The sequence below is a fragment of the Aspergillus luchuensis genome, chromosome 8 (genome assembly GCF_016861625.1).
Source record: "Aspergillus luchuensis IFO 4308 DNA, chromosome 8, nearly complete sequence".
Taxonomy (NCBI): domain Eukaryota; kingdom Fungi; phylum Ascomycota; class Eurotiomycetes; order Eurotiales; family Aspergillaceae; genus Aspergillus; species Aspergillus luchuensis.
Genome location: NC_054856.1, coordinates 3,774,447 through 3,797,528, shown reverse-complemented (window position 1 = coordinate 3,797,528; position 23,082 = coordinate 3,774,447). Strand labels below are relative to the sequence as shown.

Genomic DNA, 23,082 nt, shown 5'->3' with positions numbered 1-23,082 from the left:
AGCGGCCAAACCTTCCAATGAGAGCTTTTCGGGTTCTGAGTCCAGTGACAGTGAAGACAATGCCACAGGGCCGCCTTTTCTGTCTTCTTGGGCTGTGGCTTTTGCGCCAGGGAGGGTCCATTCTAAAAGGGTGGCCTAAATGATGCAATACGGATGCTTACAAAATAGACCTCATGCATCGAGCCAGCGTGGTACTAGACGCCAGGAGGGCCAATCCTTGCATCAATTGGAGCCTGCACTTTATTGATTTAGGAAATGCCACTTTTCAGGTGGACCATTATGTGCAGATCCAAAGTGTGCGTCCCGATACAGCAAATCTATGACGAGGGTATGTCTTAGAGGGAAATTGCCGCCCCCCCCGCCTCTCCCCTTATTTTACACAGGCGCCCTACATGGTCCGGGAAACATAGACAATAGACTAGTCCAAGGACATATCTCTTAGAAGACGAGGCGAGAGTAATAACAAGGTTAGATCATTCTGGTAAAAAAAGGGAGAAATAAATAGTGCCATGCGAACTTCCAGCCCTACCGGTCGGAAGAGAAGCTATCCTCCAAACTCCCTTTTTTCAATTCCTGGTAAGATAGAAATACAACACCCCGGCATTGTCTTGATTTAAGGACCACTGAGCACCGGCAATAGTGTTGTTATCGACATACCGAAGATAATCGACCACAGGGCAATCACCATAGATCATGGCAGCAGAGCTAATACCTCGGTAGGTCATTTCGGCCAACTCCAGTCATACATTAGTAGCTCCAACATTATAATGCCAAGAAGCGAACATAAATTTTATATGAAAAACCTACAAACAAGTTTCCCCATCCAGGGAGATGCTTCTTTTCCCCACCCACTAACGAGTATTTATCCACAGACGTACGGGAGCGGAAAACTTTGAAGATGGGTAGCAATGCTGCTGCCTTTGGATCCGAAGGATGGCCAGTTGCCAACAAATGGGCTTCCCATTCGCCAAAGATAAACTCGGGGCTTACGGCTGGAAGAAGGTCGAAGACATTCTGCACTTCTGATGGATCCACGCGGGCTTTGCGCTTGGTCAAGGAAAGAAAGGTTCCATCTGCGGGCCTGTTGATCGCGCACATTAGACTCGTCATTTGACATATTTCATGAAGCCAGACAATAAAACGATAACTTACGTTTGTGTCATAGTAGACATCTACGTGGCTAGAAAAGGAATGGTAAAATGTGTATTTTCCTGATGTATAAGAACTGCTTGCAGGTAAGTGTCAATGAAGCCAAGAAACCTTCACTAAGTTGATCAGCGCAGAAAGCGTGTGAGGCCTTCTATATACTACTAGAAGAAGCACCTGTCACACCCCACGCCGAACTTGTGTCTGAACACAAATGGTGTACAGCATACCCCTCGCAATCGAGGAGTAGATGCACACTGTTTTACCGAGAACTGCAGTCCGCGGCAGCTCTCGCTTTCGATCAGGGAAAAAGATTACCGATTGAGCTGCATGTCAGGAAGGCCAACATACTATAGTGCCCAATGAGAGTGGCGATCTGATAACCTCCCTGAGTGCACATATCTGATGTGGAGACCTGACGGTCATGCGCACAATGTTCACCCCAAACGTGAAAGGCTGCATCGCTCACTGATCACATCTGCAGATTACCATTCTGACAGTTCATTGAGGAGCCGTGGTTTGTTCACCAGCTGTTACCTCATCACGGGCACTACTACTTCTTTTTAGGGTATTGATGTGAGGTTCTCCAACAACTCCGACAAATAGGAACAATGTGCAAGGGCAATAGGCTCGGCATTCAGGGCTCCACTGATAAAGCTAAGGAACCTTTCCCCCTTGGAACACCACCATCTGCATATGAGCCTTCGCTCAAATAGCTAAACATCGTCTAGAACTTGTCCTTACGAAGTCAACCCGCCAATTTGACTTTTACTGAGGTATACAGAAACTGACGAGACGAAAATCACACAGAAACCTGTTTCCTGGTTCCATCATTAGGCGCTATACGTGTATTCTTATTTAGGCAGGCGGTAGGTGTAGAAGGTATATAAAGACCTTCTATTGATGCCCTTGCCTGGTACCTCGTAGCACAAGAAGCATTCTTCCGTAGTGGTTGTTTTGCAAAATCTCAATTAGCACAATGCAGTCCCACCATTCATTCAACTCGTCTACGCTTAGCCTCCTCTCCTCAAAACTCTTCGAGCATCATTATGAGGATGGTCCTCGTATCGAAGAGCTAGAAAGATCATATCACCGAGCCAGAGCAATCGGTCAACTACATGGTCAGTACATTGCATGGCCGTAACAGTAGGTCTAACAACACCAGGCGTGACCCTCGAGGATTGCCTTCATATGACCCCCAAGTTCTGGGCCGTCCACAAAGATGGAATTATTGTTCGAGATGCCGTTGCCCACATATTGGTAACGATTCAACTTAATCTGGTGGCCGGTACAGTGGCACCTTTTGCCCTCAAGAGACCCGATCTCCATCCGCTAATGAAAGAGATATTGAACTTTGATATCTCGTAAGTACTTTCTCATGAGAAATTTGCAAAACCATTGACACTGAATAGTGCACCATTCATGCTGAATGAAGTCGGCCATGGCTGCGATTCCCGGAATCTGGAGACCACGGCAACCCTGCAGCGTGATGGCAGCTTCATCCTCAATACGCCTACACCTGAGGCAGTAAAGTATTAGTGACTCAAGACTCATTCCCAACCTTACAAAATGCTGATAATATACAGGTTTATGCCACCATCAATGCCAATAAAGGGCATTCGGCGAGTTGCCATTGTGTGTGCACGGTTGATAGTTGACGAAGAGGACCGTGGTATCCGGACCTTTGTCGTCCCGTTAAACAATGGAATGGAGATGAACAAGGGTGTTCATTCATGGTAGGTATTGGTATCATCTCATGTAACATACTATGGCTTAAAAACCCCGATCCAGGCTTCTCCCCCCAATCACTGGAGGCAGGGTTCTCGACCATAGCTTGACCTCTTTCGACAATGTCCATCTTCCAGCGAATGCAATGTTGGGTGAACTCGCGATGCCTGCCGACCTGCGCGCCCAGTATCTATCAGCCATACACCGTCTGGGCACCGGAGCCCTTGCTTTAAGCTTGTGGATCATTCCCTTTCTGAAGTGCGCCGCATATTGCGTCGGCAAATACAGCCAACGCCGGACTGTCCAAGCAGGTGTGCACGGAGAACGCGTCCCTATTATTTCATTCAGAACACAGCAGCTCCCAATCTTGCACTCCCTTGCGCAGATTGCTGTCATGGAACCGTTTAGCGACTGGCTTACACACCTCTACAGCACAGACAACTCACTTCACCCTGGAGCGAAACATGGTCTGGGGGTCATCATCAAGGCGGTTTTCTTACAGAATGGGCAATGGAGTCTAGCAAACCTTATTGAGCGAAGTGGTGCACAAGGAGTGTACCCACATAACCAGATGGTCACGTTTGAGGTGAGTTGAATGACCCCTTCACGTCAAGTCTGAATAATAACTCACGTTATAGGTTTTCACCCGGGCTACCGGTATTGCAGAGGGAGAGGTTTTGGTTCTCTCAATCCGTGTGTATCCCTATCCTTGCTTTCCCGCAAATAAAACATCTCACTGACATCTAACAGGCCTTGCCACGGAGCTTTTACTTGGTCGATATGCTATTCCCGGGCCTACAAAGCCTGATTGTCTACTTGCACAGCATGAGGCTGGCATCTTTTCCGAGCTGCGGAGAAAGCTGAAGAAGATCGGCAACCATCGCGGTGACGAATACAGCAAGCAAGTACTTCCCCATCTTCGGCCTATGGTCATAGCGATCGGACAACGCATGGCGTATGAGGCTGCAGTTAATGCATCCGTTGACCCTGATTTGCTGGCTCTATACGAGGCGGGAGCTATGAAATCAGATCCTGCCTGGTTCTCAGAGCATCTCGGGATTAGTAGGGATGCCCAGTTCCAGAAGGAGTGTGACGCAGTGGATGCGGTTTATCGCCGTCTGGACGAACATCTGGATAACTTGCAGATTGAGCCCTACATCACGGCTCCAATGCTGTCCGCTGATCGATGGATGGGAATCATCAAGGCGGTCCCGGAGTTTACAGGAAATGGAGAGATGAGCTTCCCAGGTGCTCAGGAGTTCCAATCGAAGCTTTAGAGTGTGTCTGTTTGACTTTGAGAATGATGCAATTAAACAGGCCGTTCCATATTAATCCAGGGTGAACTATGGCTTATTTAGCTATATGATTGTCTTCTAAAAAATGTATCGCGCAACGTACTGCTATTATAGTGCTATCCTAATTGTGGCACACATCGACACCCTTGACCACGCTTCTGCTTTGGGGAGTGGACTTGCGGGCCTCGAAAGAACGCCCTTTTCGAAATAGCACAAATCTAGTACAAATCGCTCCATTTCCTTGGAAGTCAGGTAATAAACTCAGTTGCAACAATCCAGTGGTAGCGTTTCCGGGATCATATGCCGTTAGCCGACCCTCCAAGACTTCATGATCGACAGTAGAATACGAGGCGTGTTTTCCATGTATGGAAGGATCTGGAATTTCTGTTGAGATGACAATCACTACTCCGTACATCTCTGCGTGTATTGCAGAAACCCATTGGATATCCATACACCAATGTAACTTCTCTTCACCCGGTTTGTATCACGGATCTCGAAATTGGTACCACCTTTCTCACGTCAGCCATACGTAAATATGGTCGATCAGTTCCTTAAATAGACATAATGGGTAAGGCTAAAGGCCATGTAGGAGGCCAATTCGCGGAATGTGGGGGCATGAGCACAATTCTTCAGAATCTCCTTGTTTCTTGGCACCGCATGGAAACATTACAGTTTAGTCTTGATTCATGCATTTTGCACATTAGTTGGCATGGCACTCAGAGTACTCAGATCAAAACAGGTGTCCACAGACTATAGTAACCTGGCACGTGGCTTTCTCTTCTTATGGTAGGAGGATACAGAACACTCGTTATCCATCCCTTTTACCTAGAGTAGTAGCCCTCCTAAACATACCACAAAATGCCTCGCCTCAGTCGTCTCTCATACCCTCCAATCACCACCTCATTCATTACCCCTTGAATACCCCCCAATCCCCTTCCGTCCAAGTAAGCTTCACCACCCAGTTCCTAAGTTTCCATAAGCCATCACCGGCTACATCTTTCTCAACATCACAGTAGTACAAACCTCCACCCAACAATCTCGACGTATCATTCACTTTTCCCTCCCCGGGGCGATAATGCTGCGCGAGCGCTGACGCCGTAAGCTTGGCCTTGTTCTCATCTCCCTCGACCATGCTAACACGAATATTGCTGAGGATGTGGGTGGTATCCATCTTTGAGATATTGTCGTAGCAGTCTTTGCGGATATTGGGCAGACCACTCATGACGGTACCATGAAGGTCGAAGGTTGAATCAGGGAACAAGGCAGAGTCAAAGAGTCGGCTGTCGGCTGTATCGAGGCCGAGGATGGCACGATCCAGGGCATCGATGATATCTTCGCGGGTTTGGGGGTTAGGAGGGTTGTTGAGGGTAACAGGGATTGGTGTAGGCATGGACATCTTGGTTGTTGCTGTTTTATAGTAGAAAATGTGATAATGACGAGTCTTTAGGAAATGGCCGGGGGTGAGATGGGAAGGCTATTTACATGAAGGAGCCGTGGACTCAAGGGTTTTTGTTATGCTGACTACGCACTCTATGTGTGAATGAATAATTGGATGATATCTTGTAATTGATCGGAGGCCGAGAGAAACAAACTTTTATGAGATTATCGAGCATCAGTCAGGACTGTTAACTCCATGTTATGTCCGGAGCTCTATGCGGCCTGCCCAAGCATCGTGTACGCATGAGATATGACGTTATGGTGGATTATGAAACTGGCAGTCATTCCAAAGATACATTAAACTTCGTCAGGGATTTGGCAACCCTGACTGGGTATTGAGAGACTGCGCGCAAGGAAACAAAGCATCAGAGCTCACCAATCAGAGCGCTTTACCTAGCATAAATGGCTGCCAAATGAGGGTAAATCGGTGCTTTCAATGCTCACATTATTAAGCTCAAAGATATTGCACTAGGCCATCTGATATTTTATTTTCAATGTAGGGCTGTTCCGGAAATAGCCATCATTGCTGCATTTGATGGCCTTACCAGCAAGAGGCTCGACGGAAGGGCGCCGCGTGGGGCCGATAGAGCCTCGGAGATGGTCCGCTCTCCATAGTGAGGGGTAAGACTGACTGCTAGTCTAAGAACTAGTGAACCCCCGCTGATATCTCCATCCAGATTGCGATAAAAGAACCTATAACTCAGTCTCTATTACCATTGCGTGTTCATATTTACCCACTTCTTCAATTGTTCCTTCAAAATGCTTCGATTAGACGGCAAAGTCGCGCTTATCACCGGCCTCGGCCAGACCACCGACGAAGGCTGGGGCATCGGCGCCGCCATCGCCATGAAGCTCTCCCAACAAGGCGCGATCATCTTCGGTGGCAACCGCTCATTATCCAGTGCCGAGCGAACCAAAGCCCGAATTGAGAAGGAAGGCGGGACATGCGAAGTCCAAGAGACAAATGTCACTGATTCCACCTCCGTCAAAGCCCTTGTCGATAGCTGCATGCAACGCCACGGGCGCATTGACATTCTCATCAACAACGTGGGGAAATCAGAACCAGGCGGTCCCGCCGAACTGAGCGAAGAAACATGGGATCAACAAGTCGACCTGAACTTGAAAAGCGTTTATCTGACGAGTCATTACGTGCTTCCTATAATGGAGAAGCAGGAGACAGGCGGCACGGTAATCAATGTGTCAAGTATTGCTGGGCTGCGGTATATCGGGAAGCCGCAGGTTGCATATTCGGCTACAAAAGCAGCCATTATGCAGTTTACAAAAGCCACTGCGGTGATATATGCAGGAAAGGGAGTGAGGTTAAATACGGTTGTTCCGGGGTTGATTTATACGCCGTATACTCGGGAGCTTGCAAAGCGGTATGCGCCTGGGGGTGATGAGGCGGCATATATGAAGACGCGCGATGAGCAGGTGCCAATGGGGCGCATGGGGGATGCTTGGGATGTGGCTAATGCTACGGTGTTTCTGGCATCGGATGAGGCACGGTATATCACTGGGCAGGAGCTGGTGGTGGATGGTGGTATTACTTCTTCTACAGGGAGAGTGTAAATAGATATCATACTCCAAGTTCTTCATGTTTTTCATGTAGCAGGCTACTACAGCCCAAGCTGCACGCTGTATCCGTACGGGCTATGTTATGTCAGTTCGAAAAATACCTTCGATCTTTGCGTATAATTCAGTTGACTCGACACAATACTGTTACTATATACATTATATTTCCCCCATAAAACCTGCCAGTCCCGTCTGTTGTACGCTGTAATCAAATCGTATCCTGAGCGGCATGTCCCCGAAAGCTACGGAAGACATCCGCTGATGGTCGAATAGCCGCGGGTCAGCTTCATCCAACCCATAATACACGAGCAGGGGGATCCATAGCTAAATACCTTCGTTGTTCTCTTTATATCTTCAGATATTCCTGCAAGAACACATTTCTGTTTGTATTACTTTCAACTCCCACTCTCTACCATAGACACTTTCCACAATGACTCTAGTTCACATCGGTTTGTCCACCCAACTATACAGAGTCTATGATCTTCAACTAACCCACCACCAACCAGTCCTCTTTAAGTTCCGGCCAGAAGTACCCGAGGAGCACAAGCAACGCTTCGTGACAGAGCTCAAAAAGCTCAAGAGCCTACCTTGTGTGAAATCCGGACGCCTCCTCGTGGGCGGTCCCAGTGTGACCGACCCCATAGACCGCAGCAAGGGATTCCAGATCGCTCTAGTAAGCTATCATGAGGACCTGGCTGCACTAGCAGAATACCAGGCTAGTAAGGAGCATCATGAGTAAGTGAGGATACTATGCCCGCTGGTCGAGATTGCCGGGGCTAACCTTGATTATGGCAGTGTGACATCGACATATATGTTTCCGTACAAGGAGGACCTGGTGAGATTTGACTTTAAGGTTGATGAGGAGGATGAGTATATGTGTGCTTTTCCTGTGTTGGGTTGATGTTGAATATTTTTGCAACCTAATAATGAGGAGTTGGTTATATATCTTGACAGAGGACGATTTTGACTTATAGAGACACAGCTTCGATGATGATAATACTAAAGCCATTATTTGTGAAAACCTACAGAAGAGGACATCTCTGTTATAACGCTCGCAATAATGCTTCTTCGAAAATGATTACTTTATGGAGTGTATATTCTCATTTTCAGGAGCCTTGTGTACAAATAGATTAGCGAGACATATTGTCCGCCTGGTATATCAGGCATTAAGGTTACATTCACATGACATGAGTAGCGGAGGGACTCCGTTTGGCGGTCGGACACTCCCCGCGCCACCCACATTGCCGTTTCCCGATAGCGTTGTGAAAGCAGGAGATGGAGCAATTTCTTCACCCATCAGCTTGCACCGGTTCGCCAATCAGATCAATTACAATCTAGAAATTACATATTACCTGTTGAACTAGCTGTACCCCGGATTTACAGACCGCCAAGAAGGAAGGTCACGTGGCAAAGCGAGAAAGACGCGGCAACAACACCCCAGTCCAGTCCCGTCATCCAGTGATAGAGCACCTGTTATTCCAGATCTTTTTGTCCCATTCGGGTGTCTATATGCAAACATGGACTCACCACGTCGAAATCGGAATAGAGCGGCGTGTAGGCGATGCCAAAGAAGAAAGATCCGCGTGAGTAGCCAGATCATCCGCTTGTTGATTCGCGCTCACGGTGTCCCGCTTTGCAGTGTGATGGGAATGAGCCATCATGTAGCTCCTGCCTGAAGACAGGGGTCTCATGTGTAAATGATGGAAAACAGGAGGTCACGCGGAGGTATATCTCGAACATGGAGAACCGAATCCGATGGCTAGAGTCAATTGTAAAGGAAAATTGCGCCAACGTCGATCTAAGCCTTGGACCTCGCAATAATGCCCCAGAGAACGCAGTAGATCATGATAGCACGATTTTATCTGTCGAAATACAGCACGATGACGATCCTGCCGCTACTATGCACCAATCTTCTCGGGAGTTTAGAAGAGACGCTCCAGCCGTTTCACGCAATGAAGAGAATACCTTCAACCCCCTGTCGGAACAGCGACCACAACATCATGTGCAGGGAAACAATTCGGGGCATCAACCGGCGCATGAGATTGGACTGGTGTCGCTGTCCTCTGGTGAAGGTCCTCGATACATTGGGCCATCCAGCGGGTACTTCTTTGCGAACCGTATATTCTCCAGCGCTGGGCGGCGATCTAAAGCCAGAGGCGTCAAAAAGGCCACGGCAGAGTCAACTAGCCTTTCAACTGAACTACTAAGTAACCTTACCCTGCTGCCTACTCGAAAGGAATGCGCCATAGAACTGTCCAGGAAATACTTCCGTACGGTACATCTTGTCTACCCGTTCCTGCATGAGCCGACCCACATGTCTGTGATTGAGCGGGTATATGCATCCCACAACGAGAACCCCCTGGACTTGTTCCAGGTTTACATGGTGCTATCAATATCAGCCCTATATTTATCTCGTGAATGTAAGGTGCATCTTCCCGTGGAGGGATACTATGCGTCAGCCATGAAGTATGTCGAGCAGGTATGCTCATATGGCTCGGTAACTGCTCTGCAATGCATGCTACTTCTTATGGTTTATGCGTTGCATAACCCCTCTACTAATGTCAACATATGGAACCTGAACTACCAGTGTCTTGCTAGTGTGATAGATTTAGGGTTACAACGCGACGTCCGCGCATCTCCGTCTCTTGGAATATCGTTGCTTGATCAGGAGATACGGACCCGTATCTTTTGGGTGGTATATACGCTCGATAGAGCCATTTGCACCATGATGGGGCGTCCTATAGGCATCAGAGATGAGGCTTGTGAGATGAGGGTAAGATAAATGCTCTATAGCGCGGAAAAGATACTAATCTGGTTACAGTCCCCTCTGGACATACCAGACACGGACCTTGTCGATCCGGTCTCCAACCGCAATGAATCACAAGAGTCACCGTCACACATGTCGCACTCGATCCATCTCTTCAAATTAGCCAAGATGAACTCAGAGATAAAATATGTCATGCACAGCATTCAACGTGATGTACCGAGCTATGCCTATCCCCCGGTGCGGGATATCTTCACGTGGCAGCGTGATATGATAGAAAGACTTAAAGACTGGAAATCGACAATCCCGCAAGAATCAACTAGTGGAGGGGACGTGATGGCCAAGCTCTGTAAGACCAGATACCACGAAACAATGGTATTACTGCTGCGACCAAGCCCGGCAATTCCGAACCCGTCGGAGGAGATGCTCGATCTTTGCTTCCACCAGGCTGTCGATCTTCTGCAAACATTTGGCGATATTTACAGAACAGGAAGCCTGCTTTACAGCCGACTACTTGTTCACTCGGTATTCCTTGGGGCGCTTGCATTACTCTACTGTATCTGGAAATTACAGAGAACTACAGCGAAGGTGCGCGTCGATGAACTCATGTCGAGTCTCACCATGGCACAGAACATACTTAGCAGCATCGGGGAGCACTGGAGCGAGGCTACTCGCGCGCGGGATTGCATTGACGAGCTATCCCGTGTGACAATAGAACGGCTTCTGAGAACCCAATCGACTGTCGAACTGCATACTGAAGCCGATAGAACGCAGTCGCGATCTGGAGGCATGCAGAGATCATCATCTGCGCAAAACCATCAATTAGCAGGATATAATGGCATTCCTGAGTGGTACGGCAACTCTGATCAAATCCCCGGAGCATTAGCTCTTCCTCAAGATTACCAACCGGAAGATACCTCCTACCCCTTCAATCTGTTCGATGATCTCCTGCAAGGCGACTTTCAAGGCTGGAGTGGAATGCCTGACATCGATGGGCTGATGTGGGAGGTCTTCAACAGCTCCCCACAGTGAAGAAAGCATCTTCAGGGATGCGGTAACAAGCCAACCCATCAGAGGCTTACACCATTCCAACGAAAACGTCCCGAAGAATATTCCCAGTGACCTAAAAGTCAGCGAAAACAGACCCATCAATATGAGGTGCATTCGGGCCTTTGATCGAGTCGTACGTCCAATCGGGGCCCATCCGTCACGCTTCGGAAGTGCACCGTGTGGGGCGACGGCCGACCCCGATACTCTCCGAAACAAGCTCCCCTCATAAAAGCATCGCATCTTCATCCTCAACATCAACCTCGAACCCAATAACAACAACAGAACCTCCCTAATCATTCATAACTCAATAACATTTACAACTACCCAAATGTCCGACCCCCAACACCAAATCCGTCACATCAACCCCACCCACCTGGAAACATTCATCCAGTCCATCCTGACCAAAAACGGCGTCTCCACCGACCACGCCAAGATCATATCATCATGCCTCGTGCAAGCCGATCTCCGCGGCGTAGACACGCACGGCTCCAACCGCATCCCATCATACATGCAACGGATCCGCCAAAATGTCCTTTCACCCAGTGCCACCCCCACTCTCACCGAGAAAACCCCCGTTGTCGCGCAAGTAGACGGCCATAACGCCTTCGGGTTCGTATCCGCACACATGGGCATGCAACGGGCTATCGAAATGGCCAAAGTATACGGCATCGGCCTCGTATCCATCAAGCACTCCAACCACTTCGGCATGTCCGCATGGATAGTCCAGCAGGCCCTGGACGCAGGGATGATGTCCCTCGTATTCACGAATTCCTCGCCCGCCCTGCCCGTCTGGGGCGGTAAGTCCAAGCTCATGGGCGTGTCTCCGATCGCATGCGGTGCTCCGGCTGGATCGACTCCGCCGTTTATTCTGGACATGGCGCCGTCAATCGCCGCCCGGGGAAAAATCTACAAGGCGCTTCGCCGCGGTGAGAAAATCCCGACTGATTGGGCGCTTGATGGCGAGGGGAATATGACAGATGATCCGGCCAAGGCGCTTCAAGGTGTGATGCTTCCCATGGGTGGGCCGAAGGGGTCTGCGCTGGCGATTATGATGGATGTGTTTTCCGGGGTGCTGTCCGGATCTGCGTTTGCTGGGGGTGTGACAGGGCCTTATGATCCGTCTAAGCCGGCGGATGTGGGGCATTTCTTGGTGGCTATTAAGCCGGATTTGTTTATGGATCTGGAGGAGTTTAAGGAGAGGATGGATTATTTGTATCAGAAGGTGGTGGAGAGCGACAAGATGGCGGGCGTGGAGAGGATTTATTATCCTGGGGAGATTGAGCAGATTACGAGGGAAACGAGGTTGAAGGAGGGTATTCCGTTTACAGAGGCGGAGATTGAGGCGTTGAATAGGGAGGCGGAGATGGTTGGGGCGGAGAAGTTGAGGGTTGATTGATTTCGTCTCTGCATAGTGGATCTGGGTTGTTGGTTTCTGTCTTTACGAGTAGAAGAGCAATGGATGTCAGGCATGGACAACAGCCGTGTGCGGCAAGTAGGAAACCGCAGAATCTTTCTTCTTTGAAAGTACAGTGTCACATTGTATTTGTAATATTTGAGTTGAACATTGCTTTGGACATGACAGACACACAAAGTAGCAGGAGATGAATAAGGATACAAACGCAAAGCACAGCGAAACAAACCAATGGAATATCAGTATATTATCATAATAACCTCTTCACCTGCAAGACTTGCAACACTCCTGGTCTGCGACATGCCCTTTGAGGATCTCTCATTATGCAGCGACGAAGTGAATGGCAGAGTACCCTTTCAGTCAGAGAACTCAGCGTTGGTGAATGGGTCGGATCACACAATTAGTGGAACTGTTCTTCTCGAAATTCCTTGCAAGATTTAGAACCTTTTTGTCTTGAGAAGACGGTGGGCTTCTGTAAACGCTCTGTGCAGGTTCCTGGAATACCTGTCCGTGAGAGACCTGCCCACGAAGAGGCTGTACCGAGCCTCCACTGCCGTCACCGTTTCTGTGCCGGAGTCTGTCGGGCTTCGGTCGCAACGGACCCGGAGGTATAGGCTTGTGGGATCCTCCTGAGATGCTGTTGCTAGTCCCTGAAGGCGCTGACGCAGTGGTGCTGGAGAAGGTGGTGCTACTCGTAGGTGATTCAACTACCGGTTCGGCCAGCCTGTCGTCCAGCAAAGGCGTTGAGGTATGATGGCCATTTGTCCTGTCAGAAATAGTCGTCTCAAAGCTTGCATCCCTACCGACCCCATAGCTCTGTTCTGGTTCAACCTTGGTACCCTTGCGAAGCGACATCTTACCCATCAAGTTCGAAACTTTGTCTTGGGTTTGGCTGATGAAGTTGGGCTTTTCAAACTTGGGTGCCTGCAAGAAGCTGGTCTTAGGTTCCTTGGTATCCTCGATCGCTGCTGTTTCATTGACCGGAGAATCGGCTTGCTTGTCGCCGCGTTTGCTGATAGCACCACCAATCTTGCCTCCGAACCGAGTCATTTGGGAAGCAAATCTCAATTCATCTTTATTGGTGTATTCTCCAACACTTTCGAGAACGTCCCCCGCCACATCCAAAGTCTCACCGATAAAACCGGCAGCTTTTCGGCACTCCGCAGACTTACTAGTGACAGTAGCTCGCAAAGTCGCCCATTCTCGCTTACTCTCGACGCTTGAGCTTCTTTTCTCTTGCTGTAAGATTGTTTCTGCAAGTTCTTGGAGTGCAGTTGCGAGTTTGTTGTGAGCCTCTTCGAGGTTGTGAAGTTGTACGGCTGTCCGGCCCAGTTCGTCCTCATTGCGTGTCACTGACTCTTGCAAGCGGGTGAGAATCAGAAAGCGCTGATCGACCCCTTCAAGTGTAGCCTCCACCCTCAAAATTGCTTCCTGTTGATTTGACAAGGAACCATCTACTACAACCTTCAGCTTATCGATTGACGCTTCCACAAACCGACGGACTTCCTCCTCGGTGATACCGATCTGAGTCTTCTGAACATCGGCAACAGGAACCAGCTTCAAAAACTCGACGGCGGTAAGTGCAGCAGCCATAGCAGCATAGCCATGCCATTCGTCGTTTTTATGTGAATCTGCATAATCACAGATGCCGCGGATGACAATGGCATTGATGCTCGTCAATGCCGCCGACTCCATGTCAAAACAGATCGTGCCAAGCTTACTCGCATCACGGTCGCGAATCTTTGCATTCTTGATGACTTGGTCACCCGAAGCTATTGGCCCAGAATGCACCACAAGACGGTTACCCGGAAGGCGCTCTTCCCGGGCGACAATGCGGTCAGGAAGACCAGGCTCGTCCCTCTTGCAATCGCAATCATCATTATGGATATAGTCGGATGCATAAAGGCGGTCCACCAAATTGCTCCGGGGCTGAAACCTGCCTCTGAGAGTGATGCGCAGAGCACGAACTTTGTCGTCAACAATTCTTTCCATATCTATATCCATGAGTGCGCGCCTCTTCAGATGATTTACACGACAAAGCAGGATGTCGGGAGGGCGAGGAACATGGCCAGTGTGCTCAAAGCCTTCAGTCGTATCCTTGCCAAACCTGGCTGGTTTGACTTGTGTGCCGACAACCACGTCACCCAGGCGCACGTCATTACCAGCTCGTGGAGAGCCCCCAGCAATGCCAACCATCAACGCAAATCGGAGAGTTGGAAAGGTGCTTCGCATGTTTGTTACGACAGCCGCAGCTGACGCCAGCCCATATGACTCCGCGGGTAGACAGACAACCACCACATAGTGATTTCCAATGCGACCACGCGTGTACTCATTGTAATCTCCTCCAGCCTGCACATCTCCGGGGTGGGCCTCGTACTTCTCATCCAGTACTTCCAGCGCAGCAAGGTACTCGATAAAGATGGCACATATCCAGCCCACAGTGAAATCGCACGAAGGCGGGGGCTTTTTACGAGATGAAAATGATTCTGTCGCGAAAGTGGGATTTGTGGAAGACATATTCAAGGCTGTAGCGAAAACTGCACAAGGGGAGGTGTAGCCGACTGATCGAAGAAATTTGTTACACGGGACAGAGATTGTGCTTCTGGGGAATCGAAGAGCGATCCTATGGTACGCTTATAACTATTTGGAAATCATAATGGTCAGTCAAAAGCTGAATCTAATCTGGATGAAGACGCACTCACCTTTGATCCCAGGCTACCCCTTGGTTCAGGTACAGCTCCGTAGTGTTCCCATATCCACTCAGGGATTATGAAGGGCTTTCACACCCGGGGACGCTTTAAGCGGCCCCCTAAATACTCTGGCCTTCAGCCTTGCGTATGGAAGGCCACTCAAAACCTGCTACTGCGCTGTGCATGCCACTAATGCCACGAATGCAGACCTGCATGGAAAGCAGTGGACGTGATTCGAGCCCCTAGAGATGCTAACCTCAATGGGTAATGATGGCGTCCTATGGCGACCGTCCCGTTATCACGAGAAATAAACTCCAAAGTCTGAGTGTGCCCAGTAACGAATCAAAGGGCAATGCTTGCTTTTTCTTGGGCAGGGACACACCATGCTTGGGGACCATCCTGTAAGCAGCCTCGCTGGCGTCCAGCCTCGTCTATCAGCAAGCGAGTAATTGTCAGGTGGGCATCTGATGTCTTTGAGATTCCAATCACTTCGAAGCCTGTCTGTTAAATCGGCAGGCACACGTAAATGTTGTCGTTTTTCATTTAGGCTCTGCAGGCTGTGAGCAAAAAGACGTGAGGAACCAAACTTTACTGGGTAGAGGGGTGGGCTGTACATGATCGCCAGCTTACCACGTTTTTATCTTCTGGTGTGGGTGGTATTGGCTTAGAAGTCTGAGGTTGGACCATTAATCAGCTGGCATTAGCTGTATAGCCTGGTCTTCTCATATGGAAGGATGTGGTCCATGAGTAGTTGCCCGATTCCCGCCTAAGACCGAACCTCCGACGTCCAGAGGCCCGAGCCACATTAGTCAGTCTCTCGACGACGTCTACTATTGGATATTGATTAGCCCAACTACATGATAGCACGAGGACCAAGCTAACGGAATAATGGGAAAACTCTCCGGATAATCCTTGACAGCATTTGTGAAAAGATTGGATGGGGAGAATGCATCGTTCGGCTCATTGCAATTCACGTACCTTAAACAACAAGAAAACTATACTAAGTTACTTTATCCCTTATTGGTGAAAGACGGCACACCCTCGATTAACGGTAAGTCTATATATATAATAATAACATGAAGGTTTCTATTGCAGCCATATTGCCCTCACTCGCCAGCTATAAATACATATGCCCATTAACACACCATCCACCACCTCTGACCCCTCACCATCTGATCTCTGACCTACAAGCCAGACGGAAAGATTACCGACGGATCATAGACCGCGGGAGTACTGGTATCAAGCGTACCATTCCAGCAATAGCGCTGAAAGCACTGCTCACAGGCAGCAGGCACCGGTGTGTTCGTCCGGTCAAACGAACGACTAAGCACAGCACAACCCACACAGGTAGTCCACTCATTATCCAGAGTGCCATTAGCCTGAGTTGCAACATTGTAACCATTGGTTATCATAGCGTCACGGGCTGTGGTATTGAAAGTCGTATCTGTAGTCGTCGTGTTGGACATGTAAGTGACAGGGTGGTTAGGCAAGTAGACAATCAACGGAGCGGGTGTAGTCATGTTCGAACTATTGCAGCCGAAGAAAGTAGGATGGCTAATAAGACCCAAGTTGACAAAAGTGTTCCCATCTGGAATGGAAGGGAATGAGGTATCGTTGGCGTAACCGGCAAGAGTACGCTCATAAGTAGCGATAAGCGACTCTCCAGTGGGCCATTTATATCCGGCGTCATTGTTGTTGGAATCGATGGCGAAGATAACATCCACGTCGCGCTTTCTCTGGATGAGTGGGTTAAGAGGGATATTCTCTTCATCTTCACCGCCGTCGACGACTGTCAGTCTTGTGGTCTCTGCAAAAGGTGAGGTGTTCGCGTTGTATCCATAGAAAGGATTGGGCTCGTAGGCGGCTGGGCCACTGGTGGCGGTGTTGTTGGAGCTGACAGCGCCCATAACTTCCTCGAGGATGTATGAGAGCAGTTCTACCTCCAAAGCGCCCTCGGTTGTGTTAGTTGAAACACCCCCTATCGCAGCACGTAGGGTGGCGGCAATGTCTGTGCCGTTTTCATTCCAAATGTCGCTGGACGTTCCGGTGATAAATCCAGCGCTGTCGAAGCCGCGCACACAGGTCTCATTTTCGGGCACCTGGCCGTTCACGAATCGGGTTCCCAAGTACTCAAGTGGTGCGAATCCATACATATTGTTGTCGTAAGTGCCAAATTCCCAGGGCGATATTTCGTAGATGGGTTTGTCTTCACCGGGCTCGTCGTTGGCGTCCGCGAAGGACTGGCCGTCAACGACCACCAGTGGCAGTGGCATGTCTCCGTGCTGGAAAGCCCGTGTCTTCGTAATCGAGGACCAATGGATGTCAACGCCGCCATGGCTAGCGTTGAGGAAGTAGTAGCCTTCGGCACGACCCCTGCATTAGTTAGTATATACTCGTTGCTGTCCAAGTTGGGTTGATTGTTATATGAGTTGTGGCTTACCAGATATCTGCATCAGTGGTAGTAAAGCCGGCAGCCCTTTTGGCCTTCACCTGAGCCGTGATATTACCCCAGAAGGCGGTAGGCTCCATGGTTGCAGGACCTTCGAGGATAGACGCTGAACTAAAGTCCCAGAAAGTATCCTGAAGGGCGGAAATGGTCGTGAAGTTGTTCATGAACAACGAAGACAGCAACCAGGACCCCCCACTCAGAGCAGAAACATAGGTTGCAGATTGAAGTAGACCGCCCAACTGGCCCTGAGCAGCCGTACCCTCAGTGCGACTGTCGAAGGCTTTGAGGGCACCAGCACCATTCAACATTGCGCGCATACCACCACCGGATATAGCAATTGCGACATTGGGTAAGCTGGATGAGTCGCTTGTGTTGAGGTAATCCAAGGCATCGAAGCAATCTATCTCAACATGGCCGAAGAATTCTTTGAGCCCTGATAGAGACTTTTCACGTCGGGTATCTAGCCAGGAGACTTCCTCGGGAGAGAGTGTTGCACCGCCACGAATGCTAGGCCGAGTTGCCGGACAGGAAACATGGACCGGAGCATAAGGGTTGGTGGCACTAGACGAGGCCCGCCGCTCAACGCTGATGTCCGCTCGAGCTCGACGATTATTTATTTGGGATGGAGCAGCAGATGTGGCTATAGGACGCAATGTTGATTAGTCACGTGAATCCAGCATCATCGTGATGTTGATAAATCGAGAGAAATGCGCAAAGGACTTACAAGGCAGAAATGCCAAGGCTACCGAGCCGAGTAGTGCAGAGGTCTTCATGATTACTGTGTGATAACCAAATGAGACCTTAATAGATAAATTGATAGTGTTAATTGAGGATGGAGAACAGCTCTGAATGTTCTTGGGCATGATCGATATTTAAGCTTCCCAGGTGCACCAAAAATCACAGCTACCCAAGGCTGAACTGACTGTAAAGCTGAGCCCCATCCCACCGATCTGGTACACCCGTTTAGGAATGGCAATATAACCCATGGTGGGGATAACAATAACCCCAGGCCTAAAGGCCTCAAGACTCAAAGTGGATTTGGGGGCGGAGTGTCCCACACCAGCCGAAATTCAGGCCTTAGAGGACGACAGCCGAGCACTTGGATGCTCTGACTCATGCGCGCTAACCCTAATGAGTAACAAGATCGGTGAAGATGAGCTTGATTGAATCCTAGTTTCTGACAGATCCGTTTCTCAACATGATGAAGGGGCCAAATTGTCGGTATTTGCACTAAACCTAATCAGGCAACCAGCTCGGAGGCTGAGCGGTGAACAACGATCGGCGCGGGCCACGTTTGCTTCCTTTCTTCCCCATCGTTGAAACACTCCCAGTCAACGCAGCCACCACTTGCAGAAATGCTGGAGCCCACGAGGGTAGAGCTACGTTTCTCATCTTTGATCAGTGTCTCGCCCAATTTGTTGCCGCACCAATCAAAAATATAGCTTCATCCAACACTAGACGTTGCCATACGAGCATATCAAGCGGGGTGATATAACTCTGCTTTAGTGTGGGTACAGTCTACAGCCGTCTGCATTTGGTCAAGTTCATCAGCGCTCGACCATTCAAATGCAGGCACCGGATACGCTGTGCGTCAGAGGCTGTGTGAGAGCTACGCGAACTGACCTATGATTAATCACTTTGGGTGGGGATATTGACATTGACATGGTTGGATTTGAGAAGAGTAGAAGCTGCAAACTGGTATCTGAATTCCGAATACAAACATATTCTATGGAGAAGTGAAAGAGAAACAGAGGGAAAGAGATGTCTGCGACGCTGTAGAAACAGAAATCAAGATCTATTGACATAAGAAATCGGGGGAAGGCATCCGCTGCTAAGCCGCAATGCCAACCGAAGTCGGCTGGACGACATCAAGCTTTCCATAGTCCGTCTCATCTTTCACTTCGCGGAGATGTCGGGTGCGGACACCAACGACATTTATGGCTACGGTCGCAAATAACTCCGGAAGAAACATGAGAACAACGCGTACAGACATTAGCCCATAGACCGGACTAAGATCTTTGCTCTCCGTGCAAACAGCAACAAGTGCGTAGATGACGCGGACACCAACAAATGCTAGTGCAACCAGCGCACCCCGAAGGAGCTACACAACGACATGTCAGTCAACCGATTACCCGAGAAGCATCTAGCAGAAATGGAGTACTTACCGCAGTGCCGCCTTGATATCCCGGACCTTGAATACCTTTATCATGGAATTGCAGGGAATAAATCGACCACCCAATCTGGAAGATCCAAACTACAACGACTAGGGCTGATCCAGTCTTCCATAATGAATGATCGTCGGATTGTGCTTTGTCCTCGAAAATATCCAGACATGCCTTGATGGAGAGACTGATAGCTACCACCATGGTGACCGATGTCCCGACCACAACGGACCAGTTGAGGCGTCGACTAGCATAGGGATAGCGATACGTTCGACTGTCGTTATATTAGTACCAGACCTAGCATATCTCGAGCCATAAACGTACGCTTCATGAACCAATCCGTCAACGCATAGAATTAGAGGCGTGACTCCCACACTCTGGATTATGTTTGCTGTCATGCTGCTGGCGTCACGAACCCCTAGAGCACCTCCAATAACTCGAGCGGAACAGAACATGGATAGGGAGTACCAGGCTAAGAACCCGGTCCATCGGTGAGTTATGAAGTTGTAGACGACGATCGGCGAGAGGATCAGATACGCCGCAAGGTCAGCTGCAAATATTCCGTTCATTTTGTGAATGATGAATATCACAATATAAGATATGAACCTGCGAGGAGAAAAGAGTAATAGAAGGGTCTCCTGATGTACGCTTCAGCTGTTTCAATGAGAAAACAGCATCTTATCGGACGACACAGGGATTCATATACCCATCCAACTGAGGCTATACGAACGACTGACTTAACCTATAATGGCATATTGATCGGGAGGATACAGTATTCAGCCTCGCGATCATCTGCAGCTACAGGTACCATCGCAGGGTTGTTCTATATTCTGCAACCCGTGGCTGGGTTTCAGGCTGAGCAAGTGGGAGAATAGAAAGTTTCGGAAACTCGACCCAATGGCATCCAAGCCCCCCACAATCCACGGCTACTAGTGCTTACTTCTAGCTTATGCCCGACGTGCTTGGTCGGCTTTAAAGGCAGCCAAGTCCCACTTGCTAGAAGCCAAGCGTCTTCAAAGTCTGGCATCCGAACTGGTTACCTTTCTGGGAAGTCACTATCCACACATAGCCCTATTATCATGGTGTACCGGGGGAAGCCAGGTCTGGGGTGTGCCTTATGCAGGACACGACGACTAATCGTACGTAGAGCGCCTCGAGGCTGTTGGTGATCATGGCGTACTGACAAAACAGTGCGATCGACGTCGCCCGGGGTGTACACAATGCCTGAGGGTCAACCAGGAGTGCTCAGGGTATCGCGATCCCAACGTTCTAAGAATCTGCGACCAAACGGACGAGATTACAGTGAAAGTCGAAGGTCGTGGGACGATCGCCCGAAAACAACGCAAGTCGCCTTCTTCGTCAAAGTCTCCTTCCCCAGCCTCTATACTCCCTCCGCCAACCACGATCGACGACCAGGTCATGTCGCATATCTTCACTTACTACGTCGGTACAACGCGAGTCCAGGGTCTTCTCTCCTACCTGCCCCACCTGCTAAACACCGACCCGTCTCCTGCACTCCAAGCCACGATCAAAGCTGCAGGGCTAGAAAGCATGGCGAGAATCAACCGACTTCCCGAACTGAAGCGCGCGGCAGGGGAGCAATACGGAAAAGCCCTGATTGCCACTAACAACGCACTACGAGACCCAATATCGGCCAAATCTGACTCCACTCTAGGGGCTGTTATATTGCTCGGTATGTATGAGGTAAGATTAGATTACCTCCACCAATTCGCGGCCCAGCTCTCTAATGCAGGTCCTAGTTGAACACATTCCCGAGTCCAATGCGGGGCTGGTCGCAGCATGTTCGCGGAGCCACAAAGCTTCTTGAACTACGTGGGATGGACCAGTTGAACTCAGCAACGGGAATTGAGTTGTTCAGACTGGTGCGTTTGCAGAATGTAAGTCTTACCCTAACTAAAATAATCGCGCTGCCTCTCACCTCAACCAGGCAATTAGTAGCATTTTCAGGAGATCTCAGAGGTACAACTCACCAAAGATAACAGCCCTTACGAACGTAGCACGAGCCCAGAAAGACCAAACTTCACAGCCAATGGAGACATTCTGCGACATACTGATTCAGCTACACGACCTGTCTATCGAAGTGGACAGCGCAGTATTGGCTGACGATTCCATCGACACCCTGAGCATACTAATCTGCAAGGCCCTCCACCTTGACACTGACCTGCGGTCCTGGGCCATGTCACTCGGTCCGCATTGGCAATACGCCGTCGTTGACACACACAGTAATCGCAGATCTCTCCCGCAAATCCCACTTCATAGCGACACGTATCACGTGTACAAGACCGTCGGGACAGTCTCAATGTGGAATCATTACCGTCAAACCCGGATCATAATACACGAAATGATCAGATCAATGGCTCTACGTCTCTGGGGCCTACAAGGAACATCAGAATGCCAACAGATTGTGTTCGACTCGATAGACATTATCAAGCTAATGACGCACGATATCTGCGCTAGTGTTCCATACCACTTTGTATCTGGGGAGGTGACATTCACAGCTGTGGTTCGCCTGCTATGGCCTCTGTTTGTGGCGGGCGACTGTGCGAGTTCAGATCCCGCCACGAAGGAATGGATCGTCCAGACTTTGGAGCACATTGGAAATACGACGGGAATTCAGCAGGCCCTTGGTATGGCGAAGATGCTCAGGAATGGACATACGAGGAGCTTTATTCCGGGGACGTGAGGATGGGATGTGATTTCACGACGTGATTTATATTTTCCGCTCTCTATTGTCAATTCCCTTCAGCGATGCGTCTTTCTAGCACCTTTCCTTTCTTCTTGCACACCCACGATTGAGGAATATATACATAATCTAATAAAACAAAAATGAAAAACATACAACAGAAGGGATTCGCTGGTGGTCACCCACCCAACTACTAACCTCCCGGCGTGTGGCTTAAGTACGGCTGAGCGGACGGGAAGCCCTGTTTTCCACACCCTATGGTCGTATGTGCTGGAAATAGGTAGTTTTATAATTAAATAGGCATGGGAATATTCGGTGAATGAGTGATGTTTATCTGGAGTGTCGCCACTCTTACTGGCCGTCGCGTATATTTCGACCGCGAGCAAAAGCAAGACAATCCGCAGGCAGTTAAATATACGATTGCGGGATAGACCCTTTTTCTCAAAGGCAGGGAAGGAGAATTCTAACGAGAATAAGTTTCTTATAAAGGGAACTCAGCTTTGATAAGTGACAGAATGATCAACGTAGTAGACAAAAATGAGGGGACAGATAAATATAGACATAAGGAAATGTGACACAATAGTCAGTCTGACAGATGCTGCTTATCAAGGCCCAGCCTTGTGCAACTTCAAAATCTCACACAAAAGGAAATAACAGGTCCCGCCTGTTGACAT

At 49.3% G+C, this 23,082-nt stretch overlaps 11 protein-coding genes across 11 annotated transcripts; 6 read left to right on the top strand and 5 right to left on the bottom strand.

Annotated features, from left to right (window-relative positions):
* Nucleotides 1–566: 566 nt before the first annotated feature.
* AKAW2_81301S (uncharacterized protein) lies at nt 567–1,163 on the bottom strand (the record flags this gene model as incomplete). Its single annotated transcript, XM_041682417.1, has 3 exons — nt 567–734; nt 808–1,081; nt 1,153–1,163. 3 exons carry the CDS (start codon nt 1,161–1,163, stop codon nt 567–569), a joined length of 453 nt encoding a protein of 150 aa, XP_041549262.1.
* Nucleotides 1,164–2,125: 962 nt separating this feature from the next.
* AKAW2_81300A (putative acyl-CoA oxidase) lies at nt 2,126–4,151 on the top strand (the record flags this gene model as incomplete). The annotated part of the gene is made up of 7 exons (XM_041682416.1): nt 2,126–2,267; nt 2,312–2,510; nt 2,559–2,678; nt 2,733–2,882; nt 2,938–3,460; nt 3,513–3,567; nt 3,625–4,151. 7 exons carry the CDS (start codon nt 2,126–2,128, stop codon nt 4,149–4,151), a joined length of 1,716 nt encoding a protein of 571 aa, XP_041549261.1.
* Nucleotides 4,152–5,076: 925 nt separating this feature from the next.
* AKAW2_81299S (nuclear transport factor 2 family protein) lies at nt 5,077–5,565 on the bottom strand (the record flags this gene model as incomplete). Its single annotated transcript, XM_041682415.1, has 1 exon — nt 5,077–5,565. The coding sequence occupies one exon, from the start codon at nt 5,563–5,565 to the stop codon at nt 5,077–5,079; it is 489 nt and encodes a 162-aa protein (XP_041549260.1).
* An 800-nt stretch (nt 5,566–6,365) lies between these two features.
* AKAW2_81298A (SDR family NAD(P)-dependent oxidoreductase) lies at nt 6,366–7,175 on the top strand (the record flags this gene model as incomplete). The annotated part of the gene is made up of 1 exon (XM_041682414.1): nt 6,366–7,175. One exon carries the CDS (start codon nt 6,366–6,368, stop codon nt 7,173–7,175), a length of 810 nt encoding a protein of 269 aa, XP_041549259.1.
* Nucleotides 7,176–7,608: 433 nt separating this feature from the next.
* AKAW2_81297A (Dabb family protein) lies at nt 7,609–8,079 on the top strand (the record flags this gene model as incomplete). Its single annotated transcript, XM_041682413.1, has 2 exons — nt 7,609–7,913; nt 7,974–8,079. 2 exons carry the CDS (start codon nt 7,609–7,611, stop codon nt 8,077–8,079), a joined length of 411 nt encoding a protein of 136 aa, XP_041549258.1.
* Nucleotides 8,080–8,695: 616 nt separating this feature from the next.
* On the top strand, nt 8,696–10,974 carry AKAW2_81296A (Zn(II)2Cys6 transcription factor; the record flags this gene model as incomplete). Its single annotated transcript, XM_041682412.1, has 3 exons — nt 8,696–8,761; nt 8,818–9,951; nt 10,000–10,974. The coding sequence occupies 3 exons, from the start codon at nt 8,696–8,698 to the stop codon at nt 10,972–10,974; spliced, it is 2,175 nt and encodes a 724-aa protein (XP_041549257.1).
* Nucleotides 10,975–11,320: 346 nt separating this feature from the next.
* Nucleotides 11,321–12,388, top strand: AKAW2_81295A (Ldh family oxidoreductase; the record flags this gene model as incomplete). The annotated part of the gene is made up of 1 exon (XM_041682410.1): nt 11,321–12,388. One exon carries the CDS (start codon nt 11,321–11,323, stop codon nt 12,386–12,388), a length of 1,068 nt encoding a protein of 355 aa, XP_041549256.1.
* Nucleotides 12,389–12,772: 384 nt separating this feature from the next.
* Nucleotides 12,773–14,920, bottom strand: AKAW2_81294S (5'-methylthioadenosine/S-adenosylhomocysteine nucleosidase family protein; the record flags this gene model as incomplete). Its single annotated transcript, XM_041682409.1, has 1 exon — nt 12,773–14,920. The coding sequence occupies one exon, from the start codon at nt 14,918–14,920 to the stop codon at nt 12,773–12,775; it is 2,148 nt and encodes a 715-aa protein (XP_041549255.1).
* A 1,357-nt stretch (nt 14,921–16,277) lies between these two features.
* On the bottom strand, nt 16,278–18,405 carry PLB1_4 (lysophospholipase 1; the record flags this gene model as incomplete). Its single annotated transcript, XM_041682408.1, has 3 exons — nt 16,278–17,466; nt 17,534–18,182; nt 18,267–18,405. 3 exons carry the CDS (start codon nt 18,403–18,405, stop codon nt 16,278–16,280), a joined length of 1,977 nt encoding a protein of 658 aa, XP_041549254.1.
* A 1,257-nt stretch (nt 18,406–19,662) lies between these two features.
* On the bottom strand, nt 19,663–20,273 carry AKAW2_81292S (uncharacterized protein; the record flags this gene model as incomplete). Its single annotated transcript, XM_041682407.1, has 2 exons — nt 19,663–19,978; nt 20,029–20,273. 2 exons carry the CDS (start codon nt 20,271–20,273, stop codon nt 19,663–19,665), a joined length of 561 nt encoding a protein of 186 aa, XP_041549253.1.
* A 510-nt stretch (nt 20,274–20,783) lies between these two features.
* Nucleotides 20,784–22,408, top strand: AKAW2_81291A (Zn(II)2Cys6 transcription factor; the record flags this gene model as incomplete). The annotated part of the gene is made up of 4 exons (XM_041682406.1): nt 20,784–20,843; nt 20,896–21,408; nt 21,465–21,602; nt 21,653–22,408. 4 exons carry the CDS (start codon nt 20,784–20,786, stop codon nt 22,406–22,408), a joined length of 1,467 nt encoding a protein of 488 aa, XP_041549252.1.
* Nucleotides 22,409–23,082: the final 674 nt, after the last annotated feature.